The sequence below is a fragment of the Dendropsophus ebraccatus genome, chromosome 1 (assembly GCF_027789765.1).
Source record: "Dendropsophus ebraccatus isolate aDenEbr1 chromosome 1, aDenEbr1.pat, whole genome shotgun sequence".
In the NCBI taxonomy this organism is placed as follows: Eukaryota; Metazoa; Chordata; class Amphibia; order Anura; family Hylidae; genus Dendropsophus; species Dendropsophus ebraccatus.
This window is the reverse complement of record NC_091454.1, coordinates 195,761,976-195,789,918: the sequence shown is the minus strand read 5'-3', so window position 1 is coordinate 195,789,918 and position 27,943 is coordinate 195,761,976. Positions and strand designations below refer to the sequence as shown.

The 27,943-nt window shown below is 42.8% G+C and overlaps 3 protein-coding genes across 3 annotated transcripts in view; 2 read left to right on the top strand and 1 right to left on the bottom strand.

The window, feature by feature from the left end:
- Window positions 1-967, top strand: part of LOC138766109 (STE20-like serine/threonine-protein kinase) — a 54,967-nt gene extending 54,000 nt beyond the window's left edge. Inside the window, exons 17-18 of the mRNA XM_069943458.1 lie at window positions 559-672; window positions 756-967. Of these exons, the coding sequence (XP_069799559.1) occupies window positions 559-672; window positions 756-860 (219 nt within the window). The 3' untranslated portion in view covers window positions 861-967. The remainder of the gene's footprint in view (window positions 1-558; window positions 673-755) is intronic.
- Window positions 599-18,150, bottom strand: NCAPH (non-SMC condensin I complex subunit H). Its single transcript, XM_069943448.1, has 18 exons — window positions 18,059-18,150; window positions 13,286-13,526; window positions 11,297-11,387; window positions 11,111-11,203; window positions 10,518-10,656; window positions 9,784-9,899; window positions 9,279-9,468; window positions 8,377-8,459; window positions 7,752-7,948; window positions 5,777-5,925; window positions 5,586-5,689; window positions 4,801-4,923; window positions 4,424-4,531; window positions 3,303-3,431; window positions 3,105-3,215; window positions 2,445-2,527; window positions 2,284-2,359; window positions 599-1,247 (listed from the first exon to the last, which is right to left on the bottom strand). The coding sequence occupies exons 2-18, from the start codon at window positions 13,519-13,521 to the stop codon at window positions 1,188-1,190; spliced, it is 2,088 nt and encodes a 695-aa protein (XP_069799549.1). The 5' UTR covers window positions 13,522-13,526; window positions 18,059-18,150; the 3' UTR covers window positions 599-1,187.
- A 4,018-nt stretch (window positions 18,151-22,168) lies between these two features.
- SNRNP200 (small nuclear ribonucleoprotein U5 subunit 200) overlaps window positions 22,169-27,943 on the top strand; it is a 35,686-nt gene continuing 29,911 nt past the window's right edge. Inside the window, exons 1-2 of the mRNA XM_069943435.1 lie at window positions 22,169-22,306; window positions 25,988-26,151. Of these exons, the coding sequence (XP_069799536.1) occupies window positions 22,262-22,306; window positions 25,988-26,151 (209 nt within the window). The 5' untranslated portion in view covers window positions 22,169-22,261. The remainder of the gene's footprint in view (window positions 22,307-25,987; window positions 26,152-27,943) is intronic.

Genomic DNA, 27,943 nt, shown 5'->3' with positions numbered 1-27,943 from the left:
GACATACAGTAGCTGATAAGTACTGGTATTTTTTTTTTAATTAGTAGAAGTTACAAATCTATATAATTTTTTGACACCAGTTGATTTGAACGGAAAAAAAGTACCTATTCAAAATATGCATTAAAAAAAAAAAAAAAAGATACCTTTTAAAATTTTCATGGCGTGAAGTTATATGTAGTATAAGTATATGTATCTGTTATGAGAAACAAGTATGCATTTAACACATTCTTTCCCTGCTGTGTCTCATGACCTAGACAAACTAGATACAGAAGCACGGTTCTATTGATTTTTTTTTTTAAGACCAGGGATGGGGAACCCTCGGCCCTCCAGCTGTTGCAAAACTACATTTTCCATCATGCCCGGAGAGCCAAAGCTAAAGCTTTGGGAATTATAGGAAATGTAGTTTTGCAACAGCTGAAGGGCCGAAGGTTTTCCATCCCTGGTTTTGGGTCTGCCTAAAACCTGCTACAAGGCAAAAGTATATTTTAGCAGGCAAAACGGGCACGCTGTAGATGTCCCCCGCTTTCATACAGGAATTTGTGCTTCTTCCATAAACAGGAAGAAAAAATGCGAACTTTGCAAGATCAAGAAACCAAAAAATTACAACGACTGGACGCAGAACACCGGATGGAGTCAGAGCAGTGGCAGGAGCGTCTGAGACTTAGTAAAGAGGTACGGGGGGCCATATATACTTCTGGTAAGCGCCCAGTACGTCTATACTCCTTTCTGATCACATCTTTCTGTGTTTCTCTTAGAGCCTCGACACAGAGTTTGCCTCCAGACAGCAGCAGATCGCAGGGAGCGGAAAGCAGAAGTATAAAAGCTCAGACAGGTGCACTTCCTGGTTCTCCCCCTCCTGACAGGCAATGAACCTAAACCTTATGAAAAAAAAAAAAATGAACACTCTCCCATTCAGTTCCCTCTTGTAAATGTTTTTGTTGCTGTGAAATATTAAACACTGTTTGGATTTTGGCTGATAAGTGTTTTATTTTCTCTTTTTTTTTTTTTTTTTTTTTAGTACGTAGAGGAAAAGAATAAAAAATGTAAAAATGTCACATAAATACATTATTTACAGACGTGTCCCCGCCATCCACAGCTCAGATGTAGAGAGCGGAACAATCCTAAAAATATACTAATTTATAGTCATGTGGGTGAGAATTCTGGGAGGGGTCTTCTAGGGCGTGAGGTCATTCTCCTTGCATTATTATCACATCAGACAGATCGTCCACTTCTTGCAGCTTTAAATTCTAGGGAAGCAGGTGGGAGAGACAAAGAAACCACAATGAGATGTAGTGTATATATAAAAGAGGAGACACACAGCACAGTTATACCAGAAGTTATCTTCCAGAAATGATATTTTATGGTCAATTGTCCCTGTTAAACCTTTAGTGACCAGCCTATTTGGGGCCTTAATGACCAAGCTTTTTTTTTTTTTTTTCTTCATTGACACCCTCCAAGAGTCATACCATTGTTTTATTTTTGCCCATGTAGCCATAGGAGGTCTTTTTTTTTTTTTCTGCAGGACAGCTTTTATTTGATTGCTGCCATATTTGCATTAATAATTTTATTAGCTGTTTTGGAGGGATAATGGGAAATTATTTTTTTTGTAAAAATATTAAATTTAGGCTATTCAGTGTGCAGTAAGAATAAATAAATAAATAAATAAATAAATGGGGGGGAATTAATATTATTATAGTTTTATAGCTTGGGTCTTTATGGATGCAGTGATACTAAACGTATACCTACTTGGGGTATATTTAGGTAACAATTGTTTTATATACCTTTTATTTAACTTTTACACTAGTGTATATTAACTAGTAGAGATGTGCGAACCGGGTTCGGGTTTGAGTCCATCCAAACCCGAACTTTCGGCATTTGATTAGCAGGGGCTGCTGAACTTGGATAAAGCTCTAAGGTTGTCTGGAAAACATGGATACAGCCAATGACTATATCCATGCACATAGCTTTAGGGCTTTATCCAACTTCAGCAGCCCCCGCTAATCAAATGCAGAGAGTTCGGCTTCGGATGGACTCGAGCAAGCTCGAGGTTCGCTCATCTCTATTAACTAGTGATCTTCTGATCACTGATACAATACATTGCACTTCCACTCTAGTACTGTGTATTGTATATGTCAGCATTGTGCAGGCTGTGTAGAGACAGATCCATTGCAGATTGTGGGTAGAGTCACTTTAACTCAGGGATAAGAAAAAAGAATACCAGACGCCATGACATTTCTATTGCAGGAATGCAATTATGAGCTTGCTCATCTTCTGTTTACTCACCTTTTCGTTAGCAAGATGCAAAAGACAAGCAAAGGCCAAGGGAACGGAGAGGTTCTGTGCCATGGTGGTAGGTAATCTATGAATCACAAGACAAATGTCAGTCACAGAACATACAGATATAAACACTAAATAGGTTTTTTTTCTCTTTTTAACCTCTGTACCTCTTCTGAAGATCACGTGTAATGTTGCTGAATACTCTGTCATCCTTCACAACTGCATCTTCTGTTTCATTCTTAGGTGCCGGCTAAAATTGGATAAAAATATATCAGCTTTGTGCTCAACAATGTTATATGTGATGTGTGCTTGGCTGGCATACATCAGGATACTTGTAGCTCACATGTGCAGAAAAATGTAGTCACACAGTTAATGGTAGAAATAGGTAACTATATGTCTGTACAGTTGCCTATAGGTTCAACCAAACGCCATAAATGTAATACCTGAAAGGAAAAAAAACAGTAATCTGGCCTAAGAGAAAACGTACAGTGACGGGCAATAACGTTCCTTACAAAGACAGGTGGTGTAACCACAGATGACTACTCCATCAATTGAGAACAACCTGATACATAAAACATAGTCCCATTGCTAAGATACTAATAGATCATGCTTGGTCACCATAAACCCATCTCATAGAATTCTCTTTAAAGCCATCCATATAATAATTGTACGTGTATACGACCTGAATACTTTCTGTATGTAACTTGCTAAATATTGGCACATACACATTGGCTCTCCTCCTGAAGAAAATCTGTGTTCTCTAGTGCCACCAAAAGACAGATACCCTGTAAGTTATAATACTCAATAACTATGATAAGTCTGCTTACCTCATTGTCTTTTTGTGAGTCACTGGTCAGCAGCCCCCACATACTTGTTTTCAGGTGCTTCATGTCCATCTTTTTGGCTGTTTTAGCATAATTTATTTCTATCCTGTTTACCTGCAAGTAGATTGGGAAAATGGTGACACGGAGGAGCTTCAGTTCTTCTTCCAATTCTTACTTTCATACTGGAAGTGTGCTACTCACCTTCTGTGGTTCTGCAATAAGATTGTGTTCACCGTCCAGACTTAACCTGTTGCCTTCTGTCCCATTGCACACTGTAAAGTCATCGCTGGCTCCCATGAATGGCCCATCGTCATCATAGTCATCATCAACCTAAACCACAAGATGGTTCAAAAGCTCAGTAACATAATTATAACACTAGAAGGGCATTCCTTGTAGCATTACAATAGGGCTGTCAGGATGAAGGAGCCACAGACTCCCTTTATTACAATGAACTATGGTTTACTGCGAAACGTTACAGTTTCAGAGAAATCATAGCTTTAAAATGAGACGTAAATGCAGCTTTAAAGGGGTGTTCCAAAAAAACTCTCTATTGGTGCCTGTTTGGAGGGTAAGTCCTTACCTCCTGTGCACAAGTCATCACTTCTATTCACCCGCACCAGACCTGGTAGATACTTGCTGTGTTTGAGGTCGGCACATGCAGTCTCTGCTCAGCCTTAACCACTGACTGGCTGAGTGAAGACTGCACACGATGACCCCAAACACAGCAAGTGCGGTCTACCGGTTCATTGATGGATGCTATGCCCTTCTGGGCTTGATTGACTAAGTCTCACCTTATTCATGTACAGGGAGAGACCTGTAATAAACACAGGAACTAGCTAGTTGATATTCCCATTCAAGACTCACCTATAAAATTATGATTTCTGTCAAACTTTTTTTTTTTTTTTTTTTACAGTTCTAGACAGTGTATTGTCACCACTTCCTACAGTGTACGGGAATCACTGTGGTGAGGTAAGGCCCAAAGCAGGGCCTAGTGGGTGCATGACACAGAGATCCACTTAGTGATTAAGTAACCTTGCTATTTTAGTAAGGCACCATATACAGTGAACCAAATCCCATTTTAAGGGGTTTGCGGATTTAAAAAAAAACATTTTTTTGCCCAGAAAGAGCCAACTTGGCTCTCTCCAGCGGCCCCATAGGAAATAAAGAGAACCGCGGGTCACAACTGTCTTAAAAACAAAGGAGTAGGGATGCTGATACAGAGATCCTCCGGGGGCCCGGAGATCGGACCCACTGCAATCTCATACTTGTCCTCTATCCTGTGGAAATTAAATTGCATAACCGCTTTGAGCAGCAGCACTTACCTGCAAAGCTGGGCAGAAGTTTGAGGTATCATTGGGGTTGTTATAATCATATTCTCGGATACCATCTTCTTGCTCAGAACTAGGATTCATTGGAGTCACCTTTTTGATCTGTGGGGTGGAAAAAATACAAACAGAAAAAGTTAAAGGGGTTATCTAGCATTAGAAGAAGAACAGCTATCTTCTTGCAAAAACAGCACCACCCCTGTCCTCAGGTTGTGTGGTATTAAAATTCAACTCCATTCACTTAATTGGAATGAAGATGCAAAATGACACCCAAACTTAGGACAGGACGAGTGTGGTTAGCGAAAGAAAACCGCAATGTTTTTCTAAGCCCAGACAACCTTTTTAACTTGGGCAGAATGAGGGAGACACGTTACCCTATCTGCAGGCCGTAGGTTCAGCTTTGCAATGTTGTCTGGATCATAGTGGAAATCCGCTGGCAGCGTGGTGGCCTTCTTTTTTTGGTTCTCAAGCGTTGTCTTTGCCAGCGTCGTGGCTGCCTATTAAGGGAACAGAAGTGATTCACCGCAATATACTTTGCTATAAACATGGAACACAATTTCTTCATGCTTACTTCCTTTGTCAGAAACGAAGCATGAAAGTTTCATGAGATCACAGCAGATTAAACTGTGTTCCCCTTTACAGATGAACATAAGCATGTTATCCACATTATCTTAGGGAGTCCTCAGTCTCTGCATTTTTTACCTCCTCCCGCCGCTCCACAGTAAATTAACGACTCTGCAGCCACGTTAATTTACTCTGCAGGATGACACAGGCATAGAAGCTGCGCCTGTGTCATCCGCGGTGGGTCCCGGCTATCAGTGATAGCTGGGGACCCGCTGAGCTCCGGTGCTGAGAGTTAACCCAATAGATACTGCGGTCAGTACGACTGCAGCATCTATAGGGCTCCTGTTAGAGAATTCTCCCTCTACAGAGGGAGAATTCTCTGCCGATGTCCATCGGGGTTCTGAGAAGTGATTGCAGAGCACCGATGGTAGCCATGGAAACCAGAAGCCTCAGGCCTTGAAAGGGTTAAACCATAGCAGGTACTTATTAGGGATCCCATAGTGATGCTTTAAAGCAGTATGTGACAGATAGGTTGCGACTACATAACTTTAGGGGAGCACTTCTGTTACCTCCAATATACGTTGAGATGACTTACCCTCGTCTTGCAAAAATGAGCCTTAAAATCAATATCCTCCTCAAAGTCGAGAACAAAGACTTTTTTCGCCTTCTTAACCTTTTGCTTCTCACCAGCAGGCTCAACTATTTAAGGCAGAAGGGAGACGGCGGTTACCGATAAAGTTCTTGTCTAGTCTTTTAGGAAGATCGGCAAAACGTGTAATCACTTACATTTCTGTCTCGGTCTGAATCGCCAGTGTTCAGGGCCGGCCCACATGGACATGGTGCGGGGACTGAAATATGAATACTCTCCAGGACAAGAGGACAGCTGTAGGCACATGGTACCAATGTCTACTTCTGCTATTTTAGTAATCTGTGACCTAATAGAAATACAACTAAAATTTAATTTATGGGAAATCTAACATTATTAAACATTTAGTCAGTTACGCACATTTCAACCTTTTACCCCCCTACATCCTCTCAAGTACAGTAATACCCCAGCGCCCAAACTACCATTGTTTGGAGATTATTTTTGTGAGCTAGACAAAAGAACTTACTAAAAGGCTTCTATGGAATGAATTACCCAAGAAAATCTGACTCCTCTCCAATCCGCTCTGCCTTTTGCCTCAGACTGTAAGGGCCCTATTACACGGGACGTTTATCGGGCGAAAAATCGTTAAATCATTCTAATTTAAACGATAATCGTTCTGTGTAATTACAGTAAACGATCGAAAAATCGTTCGTATGTCGCCGATCGTTGATTTAGATCTGAACCTAAAATTATCACTAATTGTTCAGTGTAATTGCACATTGTTCATTGTTTTGCTGGAATAAACGATCATAGTAACAACCGCCATAACGACTGTAGTAATGATCGTATCTAACAACCATCGTTCTGTGTAATATGGTGAATGATTTCAGGTTAACGATAAACAATCTCGTTTGCGATCGTTTATCGTTAAAAATTGCTCTGTGTAATAGGACCCTAACCTCAGGTGAGCAGGGCCCAAACTCCTCATGTATGGTTTGATAAGTACATGTATATCTCGTCTATTTTTGTCTATGTATGTTACCCCAGAATTGTAAAGTGTTGCAGAATATGTTGGTGTTATAGAAGTAAAAAATTGTATTACTACTACATTCATTATGCAACTTGGGGGGGGAAAAAAAAGAAGAAATACAGCTAAGTAATGTGCTGCACTCAAATCGAGCAGCATACTCCATGTGACTGATCCCCTTCAACAAGTGTTTTCTATCATAAACTAATACCCTATATTTGATGGGGTGGTTTCATCACGAACGTTGCCTACAACACTTAAAAGAGAACTGTGTTTAGTATAATAAAAAAAAAATAATAAAAATAATAATGTTTTGTTTCCTGGCCATTTTGTAGCATATGATGCATTAATTACAATATACTGTATGTTGCTAAATCCCCTGTGCCCAAGACATAGGGATTTCACTATACGGTTGACGATCTGTGGTTTTCCATAAAAAGTCAGGTGGGTGTAAACTTCACACCGCAGGCGCAACTAATCAAGCGGCCATTTAAATTCACTGCTATTAGACGGACATTTTACTGTTTACATCGAGAGATGTGCAGCCAGTAGACAATGATTTATAAGGCCGCTTAAAAGATGACGATTAATGGGAAAATTAGTGTTTCTAGCAAAGCTCCTTGCCAATAATTGCTAAGTTGTACGATAGTATATTGATGCCAGTCCACACTGTGATTAGCACTGATCTGCACTCATAGCTGCGTATGTGCCCACGCGGTCAGCAATAACGTGTATGACTTATATGGCTTTCTGTACAGCAACTACCGCCCCCTGCTGACCATGTAGGTCATTCTAGTATTAGAACCTTTTTTAGGTTCGCTAAATACAACAAATAACAGGCTACATTAGCACATTCTGTACGTTGGTCAACATTTGCAAACATAACATACGGTCCTGAAAAATTCAGGAACGTGTGATTGTAGCCGAGAAATACAGAAGGCTTTATCACGGTATGACACGGAGCCATTTATATCCACTGATTGTCAGTGGCTCTGGCTCATATGACATCTTTAGATTTATGCCCTAATAGTAAGTGCACGAGGAAAGGGCTTGTCAAGATGAAAAAAAGCAAGCCTCATTGTATGAATTATGTCACAGTAAGGAACTAATCAGCATTACATTGCATCAGGAAAGGAGGAGGAACATACCCCTTTCTCTCCGCTCTACAAGCTTCACGTTGCTCTGGGAACTGTCCAAGATCTTCCACTTCATTCCCATCACACATGTCTGCATCAAAATCATCCATCTCGGGACCTGCCGGCTCAGGAACATCATCCTCCACTTCAGCATTTATGTCAAAGGCGTGATCGCTTTCCTTGTATTTATCGGTTAGAGTGGATACAGTCTGAAAAATTCATTCTACAATTAGTGTCCTGTCATGACTAATAGCATTGTACTATTACAAGGTGAATATAGAGATACATTAGGCTCATCTGATGGAAAACCCTGATGAATGCCGCAATACAAGGATAAAGTAGGATAAGTCATCCACAACATGTTTGTTTTTTTTCAGTGGATCGCTCTATAGGAAAGTGCTGTTTGTTGAGCTTTCCTGCACAGTGGAAATAATGGCTTACAGATGTATTAGCGGCAGGCATCCCCCAGCAGGGGGCGGCGTGATTGTGAGAGCTCTCATCACTTCATTTACTCCTGACTGCACGCCATCCAGAGGAATAGGAGATCACATTCAGTATGACTGGGGGCACGGATAATTGGGATCTCTACGGATACAGAGCAGATTATAACTCATTCGACGTGAAAATATTACTGTACCTCATCACCATCTAGCTGCAGCAAGCGGAATTTGGAGAGTGATGGGCATAATGGTCGCTTTTCTGCACAAGTCACCAACAGAGCTACAGGAAACAATAAGAGGTTTACAAACTAATAACAAAAATTAAAAATATAAGTTTAATTTGAACAGTTTCATTGAGGTTTTACATTGTATAATTCCTATTACACAATTCCTATTATTAATATTAATTAATGTAGTCAACTCACTTTGTTAGTATACACCTTGTGTTGATATGCTCACTAGCGCTGTATACAAAAATAAAAATGCTGCTTGGTGTGTGGGGGAAACCCTTTATTCCCCCAATTATACAGATCAAAGACTAAACATATAGATACACCCAGCACAGACTATTAGTGGGTCAGTCAGAATAAGGAGGGTCATGATTATATAGGTGACAAATACTTGTATAGAAATCCAGATGGAAAGGTGAATAGAACACTTACATGAATGCCGATATCAATGGAGTTCAGGCGAAGTCCACATCCAGTGTAGAGGATGTCCCTGATGAAGGTGTCTGTGTACACTGAAATGCATAGGATAACTTCTGGCTTGCACTAGGATCCATAACTAAGGAGAGTGACGTCACTCAGTATCCCACTTTTGCCACAGAAAATTGGACTGTGTGAACTTATGTGCAGTGCTATCGGCCGGAGCATCTGCCTAGTTCAGAAGATTTCTCCCCGTCGATCAACTCCTCTACACTGCATAAAAGCTGAATGTGGACTTCGGCTGAACTCCATTGATATCGGCATCCATGTAAGGATTGTATAATTCCTCTCCTGCTGATAGTCGCTCCATATGAAAAGGCATTATAATGATCTATTGGCATCTAATGGGAATCGGCATGCAGTCGCAGCCTAAAGGTTACTGGATGACTTACGCTTCAGCTCGACAGTGTCCGTAGAGTTAAGAGTAGGAAGGGTTTCCTCTTCAATGGTAGATAGCGGCATCAGGTAATCATCAAAGTGTAGCTCGCTGCGATAGTCAGAACACCGGAGCGCAGTGAGGAATACACCCACAGTACTGCATTCATCAAATGAGGCAGCGGCTTTCTGAAAGAGGGGATCGACCTACAGAAAGGAGAACACAAAACTGAAGGGGAGATCATATCTAGGTCTGCAGTATCAGCTGTGTGTGTGATTTGAAGAACTTATTATTAGCATCTAACCTGCTGATATGGCCCTATAGGGCACAGGGCGCCAAAGATGAAGGTAAATGTCTTACCTTCATCCACTGCACTATAAGGGGTTTAATCTTTATCTAATTAGCATTTATTTTGTGATCTGGCCCACTCCGCTGTTCATACCCTTACCTATTTTTGCGTTAATTAAATGCAGTTAAACACCTGAACACACTCTAAACCTATCCTGACTACAGGAACTCACCTGATCAACTCTGTCTGTTGCTGAACGTGTAATGTTGTTAAGATTCTGCTCGATGGTTTCCATCGAATGTTGCCTTTTCCTTTTCTTTTTATTTTGAGGTTCCTGACTGGCATTTTCTATCAAACAGAGCACAAAAAAAAATACATTTATAAAAAGAAAAAAATCCACAGGACCTGAAATGTTTCTGTTTTAGAGAAGAGTCTTACACAGGACTACGCACAAGGACAGATTTCTCGAAGGCACTGCCTACCTTTGCTGCAGATTGTCTATAGGATGTATTACAGTATCGGGGAGGAAGCAAGGGCCCCCTCGTTCCCTGCTCACTGTACACGCACAGACAGCGAGGAGGGAGAAGTGGACAGGAAGCTGCGGATGGGGCTGTCAGAGGCAGATATCTAAGTAGTAAAAACATATTTACCAGGTCCAACCACCAGTCCTGTCACTGCCCGGCCACCACTCTCATAGCCAATGGCAGTGGTCGGGAGGAGAAAGGGACCACACTTAAAAAAGAAAGAAATTTTGCTAATGCAATGCACTGCAAAATTGCTTTCTTTTGCATTTCACATGACCTAAAAAAAATGTATACCCCTTTAAGGAAATACTCCTCTCCATTGATAAGATTACAGACTAGAAGCCACTTCCGCTACCACGTGTATTAAACCAGATTTCGCATTATAAACTGAATCAGCTCTTAAACAGCTGAACAGAAGGCCATGACGCTAATCTGTACACACCAGCTCCCTGGTTTTCTGCGTTTTCTGGTCCTTGCGACTCTTTGCCAAGCCCGCCTAATACTTTGTACACATCAGCATGTACTGCATCAACTCTCACAGCATAGATTTTGGCACTTGCATCGAGAGTTCCTGCGGCAACCTGTAATAAAAGGGGAGATTAGTTGTGTAAATGGCTAAAAAATAAATAAATAATAATAGATGAGAAATGAGTGCAACCCGAGCATGTTTGAGTCTGATCATTCGACATATGAACACTGGGGGCTGAAGGTGGAGGATAAAGCCCTAAGGCAGAGGTCTCAAACTCGAGGCCCTCCAGCTGTTGCCAAACTACAATTCCCATCATGCCTGGACAGCCAAAGCTTTAGCTTTGGCTGTCCAGGCATGATGGGAATTGTAGTTTGGCAACAGCTGGAGGGCCACGAGTTTGAGACCCATGCCCTAAGGAGTCCAGGAAAACATGGATACAATCTATGGCCGTGTCCATGTTTTCCCAGACTCCCTTGGGCAGCATCGAACTTCTTCAGCCACCGGTAAACATGCTTTAGTTCTACTCATCTCTAGGAAAGAACTAAAGACATGAGACTTTAATGTACCTTAAAATTGGTTAATTCACTCCCTTTCTCCTTAAGTATGTCTCCCATGTAGTCAATCAGGTGAAGCCCAAAGGCATTCTTTGTTGTTATTCTCTGCGGTAAAAACATGGGGGGAAAAATGACATACAGTATTGTGCGCACTTACTGCTATCAGCTGCGTATATATGTGATGAGCTGAGAACCTACATTCTCCTGAGACAGCTTGATGCAGGTGGAGTAATGGTCCGAGATCTGCGCGTTGGACAGCTTGGGTAAGAGGAGCGATAAGGCCTCAGATCTGTCAAACAAAGATTAGTCATGGTTGTGAAATATATTCTATGACTGCACACGATAAGCCAACACAATGAGAACATATTGTAGCTGTCCATACAATATAGACGTCAATTCAAAATGTGGAGTTGCCATGAAATAAGCAGCACACAGCTTGGGAATTGTATATAGGAAAAGTCTCAGCACAATCTATATGGACCTCAGCTCTCATTGAATCCAATGGGAGCTGAGCTGCAATAACCAAGCTTACCCACTAGACTATGAATGGCGCTGTCCAGTTCCTGCTCTGTTTCACTGGGTATGCTGGTGCTCTGGCAAACAGCTGATTGGTGGGGGTGGTAGTTGTTGGACCCCCCTCCCCATTGATCAGGTCAACAATAAATTTGTACAGAAAACCCCTCTAGGGCATTCTAACTTGTTTTAAAAAAGCTAAAGGCTTAGGTTATACTATGGATTATGGTTCCTCTTACTCCTCCTCCTGCTTATCAATACTGAACCCCCATGCAGTGGTATGGAGTTAGGTCATAGCAAATGGGTTCCTCAGTATTCATGATGATGACTGTATTGGTGCACCTGAGGGTAAAGGAAGACCCTCTGTACACCAAACAGCCTCATTTGCTTATTAGTAATATAGATATTACAGAGAAACGCAACACCAGAGAACCATATTTTCAGATACCATATTCCTTGGTGTGACTTCCCCCTATTACCCTCTATTAACAGGTTCAGGTGCCCTAACATGGACATTTCCCCTTTAGGACACAAACTAAAGCTGCTATTTAGTATTAGTTACTGTCCATAACAAACTTCCTTAAAGTGGCATTCCAGAAAAAAACAACATTCAAACAAACTGGTGTTTGGTATAAACTGGTATAGATTTGTAATTTATTTCTATATAAAAATCTTAAGTCTTCCAGTACTTATTAGCTGCTGTATGTCCTGCCAGAAGTGGTGTATTCTTTCAAATCTGACACAGTGCTCTCTGCTCTCAGCAGCAAGTATAAAACCTGTACTGCTCTGGACAGTTCCTGTCACAGACAGAGGTGGCAGCAGAGAGCACTGTGTCAGACTGGAAATAATACACCACTTCCTGCAGGACATACAGCAGCAGATAAGTACTGGAAGACTTTGGATTTTTAAAGAGAAGTCATTTACAGATCTGTATACCTTTCTGACACCATTTAATATGGAGTACCCCTTTAATAACACGTATGTCTTTTTGCACCCGTTAGATGTCCACTGAAGTTAGAAAATGTCTCCATAAATAGAAGAGCTTGATATTGATATACATGCTTATTTTCATTGTTAATTTCACAATATATTACTTAAAAATGTTCCTCCTCTAATCCAAACCCAGCCTAGGCCATGTGCCCATTAAAAAACTGCAGATGAAAACTGCTCATAATTGTTGTACGTGGGTGTATGTTATTTGTTCAGCAGGTTACTATGACTATTCACAGTAGGACCTCCATGTAGATTAGGGAAGTTTATTAAAACATTGTTTTAAGGTTATTGTTGGATATTAAACACATTTGTTTTTTTTTCCTTCTTCTGTAGTGGGAAATGACGCTACAAAGGATTACTGCTGCTTTTATATTTGGGATTTAGCAGCATTAGGATCTAATATTAATGCAATAAAATATTCATTACATTGTGATCCAAGATGTCATCACAGAAGTATTAGAGCTGCATTTACAGAACCAAAGCTTGCAACAAAACAGGTAACTGGATGCGGTTGCTCCAGGGTTTGTGCAGCACATGTTCGGACTCTTTAGAGTCAAACTTGCAGCCCTCCAGCTGTTGTAAAACTATAGTTTCCATCATGCCCGGAAAGCCAAAGCTTTAGCATGATGGGAGTTGTAGTTTTGCAATTGCGAATTAGACGCCTGTGCTTCAGACACTCACCTCTGGCCAGGAGAGATGACAGATGCAGGGGAATCTGCGTTGCTAAGCTGCAAGTCTATCACCCTGGACCTCCGTCTCTGTTTCCTTTCCCACTCATCATCGTTGCTGGTGAAGTTCTGTAAAGTGGGGGTCCCGGCGGCGCTGACGGGCTGTGATCTGGTGGCTGGAGACAGATACGCACCAGATGGAGACAATGGCTTGTGGCGCCCCCCTGACTGAGGAGTTGATGTGTTCATGGTGCCTGGTGAAGAAAAAACATTGAACTATAATAGGTATGTCTGAATAACTGGAATTACTTAGATGAATTATATGTATATCAGGCAAAAAAAGTACAGGCATCAAACCTGCAGCCCTCCAGATGTTCCAAAACTACAATTCCCATCATGCCTGGAGAGCCAGTCAACCATACGCAAAGCCACTCCAAGGTTTGAATGGTCTTCAAGTCTAGTATCTTGGCCATTAATCGTTTAGTGTAATAGGACATATTAAAAGACCATGCAGACCACCGCTGACTTCAATGATGTAAGGATCATCCGGGAAGCTCCTCCCGCTCGCTGTCTGTGAGTGTAATAGCACAGACAGTGAATGGGATACGAGGGGGAAGCATTTCTCTAGGAGAGGTAGCTAGTTACAGGTGAAGGCAGTGATTGTCTCAAGTGTCCCAGCCGCAACTATTCTCACTGCCCTCCCCGACTCCTCCAGCCATGACTGTGCCAGAGCATGCTTGTGAGCCATAGCCATAGTGCAGAGCCCTGCCTGTCAGTCATAGCTGGAGGAGTGGGGGCGGAGCACTTAAGTGCACTGGCACGCCTCTTTGACTCTTCACTAGGCGGGGGTTAAAACCATCTTTTCACTTTTTGAAGACACGGACAAGCCTTAGGGCCCTTTTACACTAGCGCCGGTCTCGTGGCGTCTTTACAAAGCATGATTAATCAAGCAGCATGAACATTCGCTGTGTTGTTTGAGGAGCCTTTAACATACACCGTTATCAGCTGCACATCCCTGTTTACACAGAGGGACGTGCGACCGATAATGATTATACTGACCATACTGTGTCAGCATTTTTTATATGGATCTACTAGGCGATGGATTCCCTTTAAGTTAGTGCCTGACTGGGGGGAATAAAAGTCAATACTGGACCAGCTTGGGCTAAGGCAGAGCGCCAGTCCTGGTAAAGAGTTTGTATCAGATAGAGAAGACCATGTATGCAAGTAGTGTTCCTCCTAGGATAAATGGCAATGCCAGAGCATATGGGCACAATGAGAATAACTGGGACCCATAAGGAGTAGTGGTAATAGGCCACAAGGACCCATGAAGAGTAGGGGTGATAGGCCACGAGGAGCCATGGAGAGTAGGGGCGATAGGCCACAAGGACCCATGAAGAGTAGGGGTGATAGGCCACGAGGAGCCATGGAGAGTAGGGGCGATAGGCCACAAGGACCCATGAAGAGTAGGGGTGATAGGCCACAAGGAGCCATGGAGAGTAGTGGTGATAGGCCACAAGGACCCATGAAGAGTAGGGGTGATAGGCCACAAGGACCCATAAGGAGTAGTGGTGATAGGCCACAAGGACCCATAAGGAGTAGTGGTGATAGGCCACAAGGACCCATAAGGAGTAGTGGTGATAGGCCACAAGGACCCATAAGGAGTAGTGGTGATAGGCCACAAGGACCCATAAGGAGTAGTGGTGATAGGCCACAAGGACCCATAAGGAGTAGTGGTGATAGGCCACAAGGACCCATAAGGAGTAGTGGTGATAGGCCACAAGGACCCATAAGGAGTAGTGGTGATAGGCCACGAGGACCCATGAAGAGTAGCGGTGATAGGACACCAGGATACACAGAGCATTTCCTATACTAAGTGACTAATTACAGATTACACGGGGTATAACATTTTAGAGACCTACAACAGCAACACCCCTACAGCAGTAAGGAATGAGTCAGAAGTTACATATACTTCTTTTTGGATCCACTTATGGTTGTGGCTCAAAAAACTGCAAAGACGACAATGGAATTAAAAAAAAACAAAAAAAAACACTTGTGTGTGAAATCAACCTAATGAAAAGTTACTGCAGCCAAAGAAAATTAGGGCAACTCACCAACTCTGGGAGACCACTGGGAGGCCCTGGGAGGCCACTAGAACAAAATGTGATAAAACGTCAAACAAAGCTACATATACCAGTCTAATCCCCACCAGAGTTGTTTACATGGCCATACTGATGACACATCCGTATATATCCACGTCACCCCTGTGGCCAATCTGGCTTCTGTTGATGTACACTACTGTAGCAGCTGTGATGAGTGTATAAGCATGTCACCACTGCAGCCATATACACAAGTCCTGGTGAGGAGGACGGAAGGAGTGGGCATGTGACTGAAGAGAACTCTGATCACAGCCGTTTAAAGGAGAAGTCCAGCAAAAAAAAATTTATTAAAGTATTGTATTGACCCCCCAAAAGTTATACAAATCCCCAATATACACTTAATATGGGAAATGCTTATAAAGTGCTTTTTCCCTGCACTTACTACTGCATCAAGGCTTCACTTCCTGGATAAAATGATCTCACTTCCTGGATAACATGGTAATGTCACTTCCTGGATAACATGGTAATGTCACTTCCTGGATAAAATGGTGACGTCACGACCCGACTCCCAGAGCTGTGCGGGCTGTGGCCGCTGGAGAGGATGATGGCAGACACTGAGGGACACAGGGCACTGGAGGGACATTGAGCATCCCTCTGCCATCATCCTCTCCAGCAGCCACAGCCTGCACAGCTCTGGGAGTCGGGTCGTAACATCACCATGTTATCCAGGAAGTGACATCACCATGTTATCCAGGAAGTGACATCACCATGTTATCCAGGAAGTGAAGCCTTGATGCAGTAGTAAGTGCAGGGGAAAAAGCACTTTACAAGCATTTCCCATAATAAGTGTATATTGGTGATTTGTATAACTTTTGGGGGGCAATACAATACTTTAAAGAAGCAGTTTGCAAAAAAAAATATCATTGTGGCCCCCCCCCCAGCACGTATACTCACCACAGCTGATCGGTGTCCCCTGGTGCCGTTCAAATCCGGCGCGCGCTCACTTCAGCTTCTGCAGTGACTCCTCTTCTCTGCCTTGTAATTGAACACCGGAAGTCACGTGATTCCATAGAGAATGCATGGAAGCGTGAGAGTTCTGGCAAATAATCACAGGTCAGAGAAGAGGAGTGACAGCAGAGGCAGATGTGAGCGCACGGCGGATTTGAACGGCGCCGCGAGACACCGATCAGCTGTGGTGAGTGGGGGGGGATAATATTTTTTTGTGAACTGCTTCTTTAATAAAATTGTATCCTTTAACCATCTAGCTGGATATTCAATAGCAACATTAGCATTTAAATACCATCTGTACAAGGATGATATTCGGCAGACCAGACCTCAGAGCCCCATCACAATTAAAGGGAACCAGTCCCAGCTATCATGCATAGAACGCTGTAAGCTCCTAATAGAGCCGCTAAAGCGATGTCTTACCATACTCTGTGTGCCGTTTTCCTAGGGGGCATATCAGAGAAAATGTTATTTTAATCTGACGCACGGTGTAGGGGGAAAGCTGTGACTAGTCATCTCAGCTTTTTTACGGTCGTGACTAGTCACGGCTCTCTGCAGGGATGATTGACAGGCTTCTAACAGGCCTTTGTGCCTGTCAATCATTCCTGCATTGCACACTGACAGGCAGAGAGCCATGACTAGTCACGGCCGGGAAAATGCTCAGGTGACTAGTCACGGCTTTCCCCCTACACCGTGCGTCAGATAACAACAACGTTTTCTCTGATATACCCCCTAGGAAAATGGCACACAGAGTATGGTAAGAGAACACTTCAGCATCTCTATAAGGAGCTTACAGCGTTTTATGCACTATAGCTGGGGCTGGTTCCTTTTAATTACATGTCAGTCCTGCGAAACGGTTTAAAAGTTTGCGCTAATGTATCGACACAGCCGTGTGGCTGTGCCAGTACACTAGTTTGAACTTTTAAACAGTTTTAAAACTTCCGAGACCGTAATTAATCATAATGCTGGGACAGTTTTTTGGCAGATTCCGTAGTCAGGGGAGTCAAACTGAGGCCCATCATCTATTGCAAAACTACAATTGCCATCATGTCTAGACAACTAAAGCTTTGGCTGTCCAGGAATGATGGGAATTGTAGTTTTGCAACATCTGGAGGGCAGCAGATTGACACCTGTCATCTTAGTGGTTCCTGTGATGTCAAAACCCCACAAACTGCCGCCCACCGCTCCTTGCCTTCTAATGGTCATCGCTGGTTACTCATTATAGAGATAAGGGGACCCAGTGATACTATAGAACACGGATATGGAACCTTGGCTCTCCAGTTGTTGGAAAACTACAACTCCCATCATGCCTGGACAGCCAAAGCTTTAGCTTTGGCTGTCCAGGCATGATGGGAGTTGTAGTTTTCCAACAACTGGAGAGCCAAAGTTTCATACCCTTGACCTATATGTATAGGGATGTCTGAAGCTACAACCCACAGCAGGCTGACAGTCACAGACTGCAGGGGCATGATGGGAGTTGTAGTCTGGGTGGGAGGCTAGGGGACGTATTGGGGTGGTTATACTCCTCACTAACAGACATGCTTTATACATAGGAGGCTGCTGTCAGACACAGAGAAAAGCCCTGATAGATGAACACTAATAAACAACTACTACTCCCAGCAAGTACTGACAGCCAGCAGCGCGGCACACAGACTCACGTAAGGACATAACAGAGCACCGCATACCTCAACTCTTCCCGGCTTCCGTCCTGCTGCGCTTTCAAAATTTCCGCGCCTTCCTCCAAACGTGATGACGTCACAGGGTAACGGCTCAGGGCGGCCGAATGTGTGAAAGGAACTGTGGGAGGGGCACGTAGTCAAAGGATTCCAACGTGTGGGCGGAGCTTTGAGTTTTGGAGCGCCATATTTGTTTTCACCAATTGCCCTAAGTCTACATTATTGGTAGTGAACTGTGCGGGTGCGTGCGGTACCGCGTTGTGTCTCGTTTTGTAGACTGTGGCCATGTTCATGCGGCTTTTTGGCCGTTTTTGTAGCAGAAATTTGGCTGTGTTCATAAACGCAGTTTAATTGATATTGGTGAAAAAAAAAAAAAAATTGTCGACACACACACACACACACACACACACACATATATATATATATATATATATATATATATATATATATATATATACCAAATTGGCAGAAAATGAAGGAGATGCAAATTTAAAGCGAATGTATCACTACTTTAAATATATATATATTTTATATACTTTTTAATTTTTTTTAATATGACCTGGACTATGCCAACATGCAGATTCCAGTGGCGGCGTCCATTTTTTAAATCGCTATCTGTGACGGTTTCTCATTAGGCTATTAGGGCGGCTCAGTGCACTGCAGGCGGCCCGGCACCCCCAGTACACAGATATCCCCTTCCCTCTGTGACGTGTCTCCTGAATCTAGTCTTGCTGCGCCCCAGAAGGGAGAGGCTAATGGTGCACTGGGGAGCCGATCCGTCTGCAGTGCACTGAGCCACCCTATTTGTATATAGAGAATCCAGCGCAGATGGTGGTAACCAGGCAACAGATCCCAGTGCCGTCGGGATCTACGCACTGCTGCCAACCAGGTCATATAAAAAAAATTATATAGGGAAGCGGTACATTTGCTTTAAGGGCATTGGAATGTTAAATTTTTCCCCCTTGTGTGCACTAACACCTGATTCTTCATTGACATCAATAGATGCATTATCATAACAAAATCTGCCAATTTTTCAAGGTTACCAATCATTTAAAAAAAACTACTGATAGGTCATAGTGACATGTCAGTGGGGGTCCAGGTGCTGAGACCCCTGACAATCGCTAGAACATAGGGGTAGATGCGCTCAGCAGCACTCGCTCTGACCCTTCTTCTCTCCTATAAACTTGTAATACGAGTGATCTCCGTTAAAATGGCAGCCTATAGAACAATGATGCAAACTTTTGACGTGTTGCTATGAAATGTCAGGAGTTTTTTTAAAGAATAGTTACTTAAACCGATTATAGCTAAAAAAAGACGTATTCACAGGACAGACAGTGAAAAACTGTACGAACAACTTACATGTGACTAAAACAACTTGACATATCCTAGAGGCCATGTCAAACGTTTTTATTGGTCGGTATTTGGGTGTTCAGACACTGACTGATCAGTAGAATGAATAGGGATTGGCCGTGCTGCTGGAAGCTCCTCTTCTCGCTCTATCTGAGACCTGAATAGCCCCATAGATTTACATTATGAGTCTCTCCAGGTCATGTGACACACAAACAAGAGCGATCGCACTGTGTGTACATCTCCTGACTTATCCTAGTGATAGTACCAAAAAAAATAAAGTTATACAAATCACCAATATACACTTATTACGGGAAATGCACATAAAGTGCTTTTTTCTCTGCACTTACTACTGCATCAAGGCTTTACTTCCTGGATAACATGGTGATGTCACTTCCTGGATAACATGGTGATGTCACTTCCTGGATAACATGGTGATGTCACGACCCGACTCCCAGAGCTGTGCGGCTGTGGCTGCTGGAGAGGATGATGGCAGAGAGACACTCAGTGTCCCTCCAGTGCCCTGTGTCCCTCAGTGTCCCCCTGCCATCATCCTCTCCAGCAGCCACAGCCCGCACAGCTCTGGGACTCGGGTCATGACATCACCATGTTATCCAGGAAGTGACATCACCATGTTATCCAGGAAGTGAAGCCTTGATGCAGTAGTAACTGCAGGGAAAAAAGCACTTTATAAGTATTTCCCGTAATAAGTGTATATTGGGGATTTGTATAACTTTTGGGGGGCAATACAATACTTTAATAAAAATTGTTGCCGGATTTCTCCTTTTATTTCCTTTTTAGAATTATAAGAAGAAGAGCCCCCTCCATAGGATTGATAAAAGTCGTCCAGAAGATGAAGGATGTAAATTATCATTAAAGTTATAAGAATGGTGAGCTGGGGGAAATAAAAACAGAAACCTTAAACAACTAAAAAGATTGTGGATTAGATGATGCCAAGAAGAGTGACCAAATGGTTAAAGTGGTACTCTTCTGAGCAAATATTGTTTTCAAATCAACTGGCGTCAAAAAGTTATACAGATTTGTAAATTAATTTTATTTAAAAAGCTCCAGTCTTCCAGTACTTATCACCTGCAGTATGTCCTGCAGGATATGGTGTGTTCTTTCCAGTCTGACACAGTGCTCTCTGCTGCCACCTCTGTCCATGTCAGGAACTGTCCAGAGCAGGAGAGGTTTTCTATGGGGATTTGCTACTGCTCTGGACAGTTCCTGACATGGACAGAGGTGGCAGCAGAGAGCACTGTGTCAGACTAGAAAGAATCCATCACTTCCTGCAGGACATACTGCAGCTCATAAGTACTGGGAGACTGGACATTTTTTTATAGAAATAAATTACAAATCTCAGGTATTTTCAGACACCAGTGGATTTGAAAGAAATATTTTTTTTCACTGTAATACCCCTTTAATTGTGAAAGGCAGAATAAAAGTATGGGACTCAACAATAGAAGATGACGAGGAAGGTGACCAAAAAGAGGAAGTGATGAACTGAGGAATAGAAGTATAGGAACCATCAGACCTAGTTGATGACAATGAGAGTGGTGATACAGAGGACACAAAAGAAGAAGGAGAAGTATGGAAATCAACCAATATGGAGATGACTAGAAGAGTGACCAAATGGAGAAGGCTCTTTAAAGGGAACCAATCAGCCCAATCAGGCTAATATGGTTCCCTGAACCGCTGTATACAGCTCCTGCAGCAGATGCGGCACATACCGTCCACGGCTGCAGCAGGAGCTGTATAGCCGAAAAAAAGGACTTTAATCCCACGTGCGCGTGACAGGCAGCGGCGGGGAAGTAGTCATCTGGGCGTCTTCCTGTCAGCGCGCTCCGCCTGTCAGCATGCTCGGAGGGATGATTGACAGGCAGAGAGGCTAGTAAGGGACCTCTCTGACTGTCATTTATCCTCTCCACGGCTGCTGCAGGAGCTGTATACAGCGGTTCAGGGAACTATATCAGCCCGATTGGACTGACTGGTTCCCTTTAAATTCTTGAAGGAAAAAAAAATAGAGTAAGGGTGCGTTCACACGTACAGGATCTGCAGCAGATTTGATGGCGCAGATTTGAATCTGCAGCAATTTCGCAGCAGATTAGATGGCCCAGAATTGGTTTGCTTTGAATCTGCAGCTTCAAATCTGCGCCATCAAATCTGCTGCAGATCCTGTACGTGTGAACACACCCTCAAGAAAGACAATTATAAAGAAGTCACATGATGCAACAATTCAATAAAATACATAAAAAACAATAAATAGATCCTTGTGGAATATAATGGAAGATTGAGAAAATAACTTTATTTATAAATTTGGGCAGATACATTGTACTGTTTGTAGTTTAAAAATAAACAAACCAAAAAAAACTACTGTTTTAGGTTTCAGGTGCAGTCAAGGATGGTAACTATAAAGGGGCGCAAAAGGTCTCATATGAGGGGACCAGTACACACCAGTATAAGTACAGTAATGTGACGGCCCTGACTTATAACAAGGGGTTTAGAATCACATGAACCTGAAACAGTCAAGTTTACTTCAAGGGGTATTCAAGTGACAAACAATTTGTCCTGCAGATAGGGAATGAATGTGTGATAAAATAGATAGGAATGAAAAACAATATTATAGTTTTTTTTTTTTTTAAATGTCTAGTTTTATTTTAAAAAATAATTCGTTTCATTGTGCAACTGTTATCAAAAACATAACCTATGTCCGCAACTGAACAAGTTAAAATAAAGTTTATTTAAAAAAAAAAATCCATCTACAGGGCATTGCAACCCGGAAGCGGAAGTGCCAGGGCGGAAGTTTCGTCTCTAGCGCGTTGTTTGCCCCGTGTGTGAAGCGTAGACCGGGCAGCCGACGTCGCCATGGCGGATGTAACTGCCCGTAGCCTTCAGTACGAGTATAAGGCGGTAAGTAATTCGGTTATGGTGTGATATACCGTCTCGGGAGTCCGGTGAGGATATGATAGGTCATAGCTCTGTTGTGCGCAATGGAGGAGGCCGGTACAGAATCAGCGATTCATCTACAGCTGCAGTTAGATTTACGTCAGTGGTCTTCAACATGTGGTTCTTTCTCCGTTGTAAAACTACAAAGCCCAGCATGCCCGGACAGTCATTCTGCCATGGCATGTTGGGTTTTATAGTTTGTAAATAGTGGGGGAACCGCAGATTGTAGGTTACAGCTCTATATGCTCCTGCTTATGTCAGTGCTGAGACTTGTAGTTCTACAGGAGCACCTCTATTCTGGGGCAGAAAAAAAAATCAGGTTTTCTTTGTCTTGAGAGCAGAAATGGCAGCAATAAAGGAACCTGTGGGGCCTGCAGCCTGCAGAAATACTTACCTGACTGTGTGAACAGGATGTATAACACCAGCAGATCCTCACTGACTTGGTGTACCATAGTACTACAGTCACTAAGTGAGTCTATGAGGTGTGCTGCTGCTGCTGCCCACACACACCGCTTTATGGCCACACATTGTAGGTATATTTTGGCATCGCCAATGTAATCTGTAAAGGGTCCAAGACATTAAAGGGGTATTCCCTTTTCACCCAATATCTGTAACATAGGGAATAATATGTTGATCAGTAGGGGTCTGATTGCCGGGACCCCCATAGATTCTTAGAATAGGGATATTAAAGGACATATAAAGGGTTATTCTGGATACAGTTAAAAAAAATTAGAGGGGTTATTCGGCAATAAAAATCCGTTTTAGGGTATATTCACACGAACGGACTCGCAGCGAGATTCTCGCTGCCAGTCCGGCTGGTCCTGGCAGTTCCCACACACTATATACTTGCTGCGGTCTGAACGACCGCAGCGAGTATGTAATTCTACCGCCCTTAACCCCTTCTGCTCCCGGCTGGCTCCCCCGCTGTAAGCATACATTACCTGTCCTTGCTGCACGGGGTCCCGGCGTCCTGCTCTCCCGTCCGGCCAATCAGTGTGTTGCCCAGCCGCAGCCACTGATTGGCCGGGCGGGACAGCAGGACGCCGGACCCGTGCAGCAAGGACAGGTAATGTATGCTTACAGCGGGGGAGCAGAAGGGGTTAAGGGCGGTAGAATTACATACTGACCGCAGCAAGTATATAGTGTGTGGGAACTGCCAGGACCTGCCGGACTCTCACCGAGAATCTCGCTGCGAGTCCGTTCATGTGAATATACCCTTAAGGGTACAAACACACACAGCAGATTTGATGCTGTGTTCAGTTATTTAGATCTAATCTGCTGCGTATCGCAGCAGTAAATACGCAGCGTATAAGCCGTGTGTGTTTGTACCCTAAGGGTACAAACCCACTTGACGTATTTGCTGCGTGAATCAGTCTTAAAAATAAGCAGGCAAAACGCAGGTTGGCTTTATACAATTGTTCTGCGTTAATACGCAATTGCGTATTTTTGAAGCGTGAAGCTACATGCGTTTTTCGCACAGGTTGTTAACAACTGATGCTTTGCTAACAACAAGCTTCACGCTTCAAAAATACGCAATTGCGTATTTTAACGCAGAACAATTGTATAAAGCCAACCTGCGTTTTGCCTGCTTATTTTTAAGACTGATTCACGCAGCAAATACGTCAAGTGGGTTTGTACCCTAAATGTTGCTGCCCTATTGTAAAATATAACAAACCTCTTATTCTTACCTTTCCAAGATCCTCCAGTGTCGCTCTGCAGCGTCTCCAGGTTCCTTGCTGACCACAGCTGCCACCACGTCCGGGATAAACTTGTCTCAGCAGTGACTGGCTGATCACTGGCTGCGGTGATGTCCCGTCTTATAGTTCTTCTACACAAAACAATTATCATTTGAATTTTTGCGATAAGGATCGCATTTGAGTGATAATCGGCTTGTGTAAACACAGCGAACGATCAAGCGACGAGCGAGAAATCGGTCATTGTGATCTTTCAACATGTTCTCAAACGTCGTTCACTGAAAACTTGCAGATTGCTGCGTGTAAACAGTCTTTTACCGATTCACCCTATGTGTGAGATGGGCTTAAGCAATCTTAAAACGATCGCAATAACAATTTTTTCAAATGATATATCGATCTGTTAAAATGCTGATCATTATAAAAAACACATCGTTACTACGAAATAGTTAATCGTTGGATTAGGCGAATTATTGCTCCGTGTTAAAGGACCAATAGTCAGCAATTGGCTTAGTTAGGAAGTGACGGTGGCTGTGGTCAGCAAGGAACTCTGAAGCATGGGGGGAGTTTGCTGAGGATAAGATGTTTGGTATGTTTTATATAAAGTCAGCAAAATATAGTAAAAGTTTTTAAGTGCTGGATAACCCCTTTTACACATACTCATCTACCATGGCCCCCATGACTTCCCCTGTGATTATTCACAAAACTGCCCCCACTACTGGAGGTACACTTTGAAGCCTGCCTGCAGCTCCTGAAAGCTTTTGACGTGTCAGATATTTTAATTGGTGCGAGTGTTTGGACCACACACACTGTGTCTTTGTGAAACAGCCCCATAGAATTACATGGCATGGACCTGGGAGAGAGAGAACACCAAGCACACACTCCTCCCCGCTCTTTCTCCTGAATAGTCTGGGTCTGAACCCCGTCATTAATAAATAAGATAATGAGTCTGTGGAAAAAGTAAAGAAGCTACAGTATGAATTCAGACTGATACGTGGATGGTGGACTTCTTGTGTCTACAAATAGAAGTTACATAAAGAATAATGGAACTTTATTAGATACCAGAAATACTGAGGATATAGAATTGTTCTTTTTATTAGAGCCACATGGTCAGACATGGAGTCACATAAGTGATAGAAACTAAAACATGTGTGTATATATATATATATATATATATATATATTATATAAATTAGTTGTTTGTGGATAGAGCTTTTCCAGGAAAAGTGGAACTTCTTTTTCTCAGTAGAAAAAAATCCACCTCCGACCCTTCAGTTTGGTTTCATAGTACCGTAGTTTCTCTCATGTTTGGTTACTTTATATCTGTGTAGTAATCCCAGGAGAGTATTTCTTGCTGGTGTCATTGGGGATCACAGTAGGTAATAAGGGTCTGGTTGCCTGGCAGTCCCTCCTCTTAGATCCCACTAGGAATGAATAGACGTTTGTGGACATACATTCTGCGAGCTCTATTAAGCTTTATCGGACTGATGAAGATAGATGAGCGGTATTATCTGCTATATGTCTGCTCCATACCGTAGAATTTGGTAGGAGAGGCAGCACATGTGTCTTGGTAATTAGTGGTCACCTAAGGGGGTTATACCCTGAACATTCTGGACAACTATCACCTATTGTGTGCAAAGGTAAAACATGTTGAATGTAGTATACCCCTATAAACACTATACCTTGCTTATGTATATGGTTTATATAGGTATATAGGTTGAATGTAGTATACCCCTATAAACACTATACCTTGATTATATATATGGTTTATATAGGTATATATAGGTATCTAAATTGCTTGCCCTGTGTATGCACTAAGCGTTATTGACTTACATCTACAACTACCCTCAGTCTTATCATGTTGCTGATGTGTAGTGTGTAACCTAAAACACGAACAGATAATGTGTACATCGCTGCTTTTTTTTTAAATTAAAATTTGCTTTCTTCTTCCTTAGAACTCTAACCTCGTACTTCAAGCAGATCGTTCCTTGATCGATAGGACCCGCCGAGATGAGCCCACTGGGGAGGTGCTGTCACTGGTGGGGAAACTGGAAGGGACCCGCATGGGGGATAAGGCGCAAAAAACCAAGCCACAAATGCAGGAGGAGAGAAGAGCTAAGTGAGTGCTGTGGTAAAACACTGGGCCATGTCTGTCTTTGTGGAAACTAGTTTCTTATGTCACAAACACCAAATAGTGGGAATGTACAAGCATCATATATTTTAAGTAGCAGATGCAGGAAAGGGGGAACTTGATTAAATGAACTAATGATTTTGGTGAAAGAATTCATCACTTTGTTGGCAGGACTTCCTGTGTCAGGGTATGTGGACACTACAGAATCCGCATGGATAACTTCCAGCGGATTCCGCGTGCACTCCCACTTGAAGTTTCACCTGTCCCATAGGCTCCATTCTATGCTCAGGCAGATTCCGCTGTCCGCCCAAAGAATTGACATGTTCTTTGGGCAGACAGCGGAATCTGCCTAAGCATAGATTGGAGCCTATGGGACGGGTGGAACTTCAAGCGGCAGCGTGCACGAAATCCGCTGGAAGTTATCCGTGTGGTTTCTGTAGTTTGCACAAAGCAGATCTGTGCTCACCTTTTTCACATTAAAGTTAGAGGGCCAATCCCAAGCTAAGAAGTTTTCCCCGATCCACAAGAGAACTGATCAGTCAGTTGTTAAGGGCCCTATCGCTGCAACTAATCACAAGTCTTGAAAGTGGATAGAGCGGCTGTGAGCATGCTTGGCCTCTGCTGAACTCTGAAATGTTTTAAAGCCCTGTTAACCCCTAGACGACCCTGGACGTAGGGTTACATCATGGAAGTCTGTCCCCAGACGACCCATGACGTAACCTTACGTCCTGGGTGTTTCTCCCGCTATGAAGCGTGCTCCGGAGCGGAGCGTGCTTCATAGCAGGTGGGGGCCGGCTGCAAACAGCAGCCGGGACCTCACCGGTAATGACACGCTGCAGTGTAAGTGACAGGGGGAGTCCCCTGTCACTTACCAATCGGGACCCCCGCAGTGTGACTGCGGGGGTCCTGATAGTTGAAACGGACTGCCGGAGGTCTCTCACCTGCCTCCGTGCGGTCCGATCGGCGATCTGCTACACTGAGCCTGCACAGGCAGGCTCAATGAGCAGATCGCCGATAACACTGATCAATGCTATGCCTATGGCATAGCAATGATCAGTGTATAAATCAAAGTACTGTATGTACAAGTCCCCCAAAGGGACTTCAAAAGTGTAAAAAAAAAAAAAAAGTTCAAAACACTATTACACTACCCCAAAACCCCTCCCCCAATAGAAGTCTAAATCACCCCCCTTTCCCATTATATAAATAAAACATATAAAAATAAATAAATAGATAAACATATAATATACCGTAGCGTGCGAAATTGTCCGATCTATTAAAATATAACAAGCGTTATTGCGAACGGTAAACGGCGTACACGAAAAGAGGGGAAAAAGTGCGCAGATTACCGATTTTATGTTACATTATATATTAAAAAAAATCAATAAAAAGTGATCAAAACGTCCGATCTTCACAAATATGGTCTTAATAAAAACTATAGATCATGGCGGAAAAAATGACACCCCATACAGCCCCGTAGGTGAAAAAATAAAACCGTTATAAGCGTCACAATAGGCCCAATTTATTAATATTTAATTGCCAAAAAAAAGGATTTCATAAAAAAATACATATATAACATTAGAGAATCTGTGTAAACCTGCATATGGTTGTGTTCGGACTGACCTATAGAATAATATCATGTCGCTGTTACCATATAGTGCATTACGTAGACACAGGAACCCCCCAAACGTTACCATATTGCATTCTTATTTACGATTTCACCTATTTATATCTTCATAAATAATATATTTGGAATTCCATCATACATGTTATGGTAAAATGA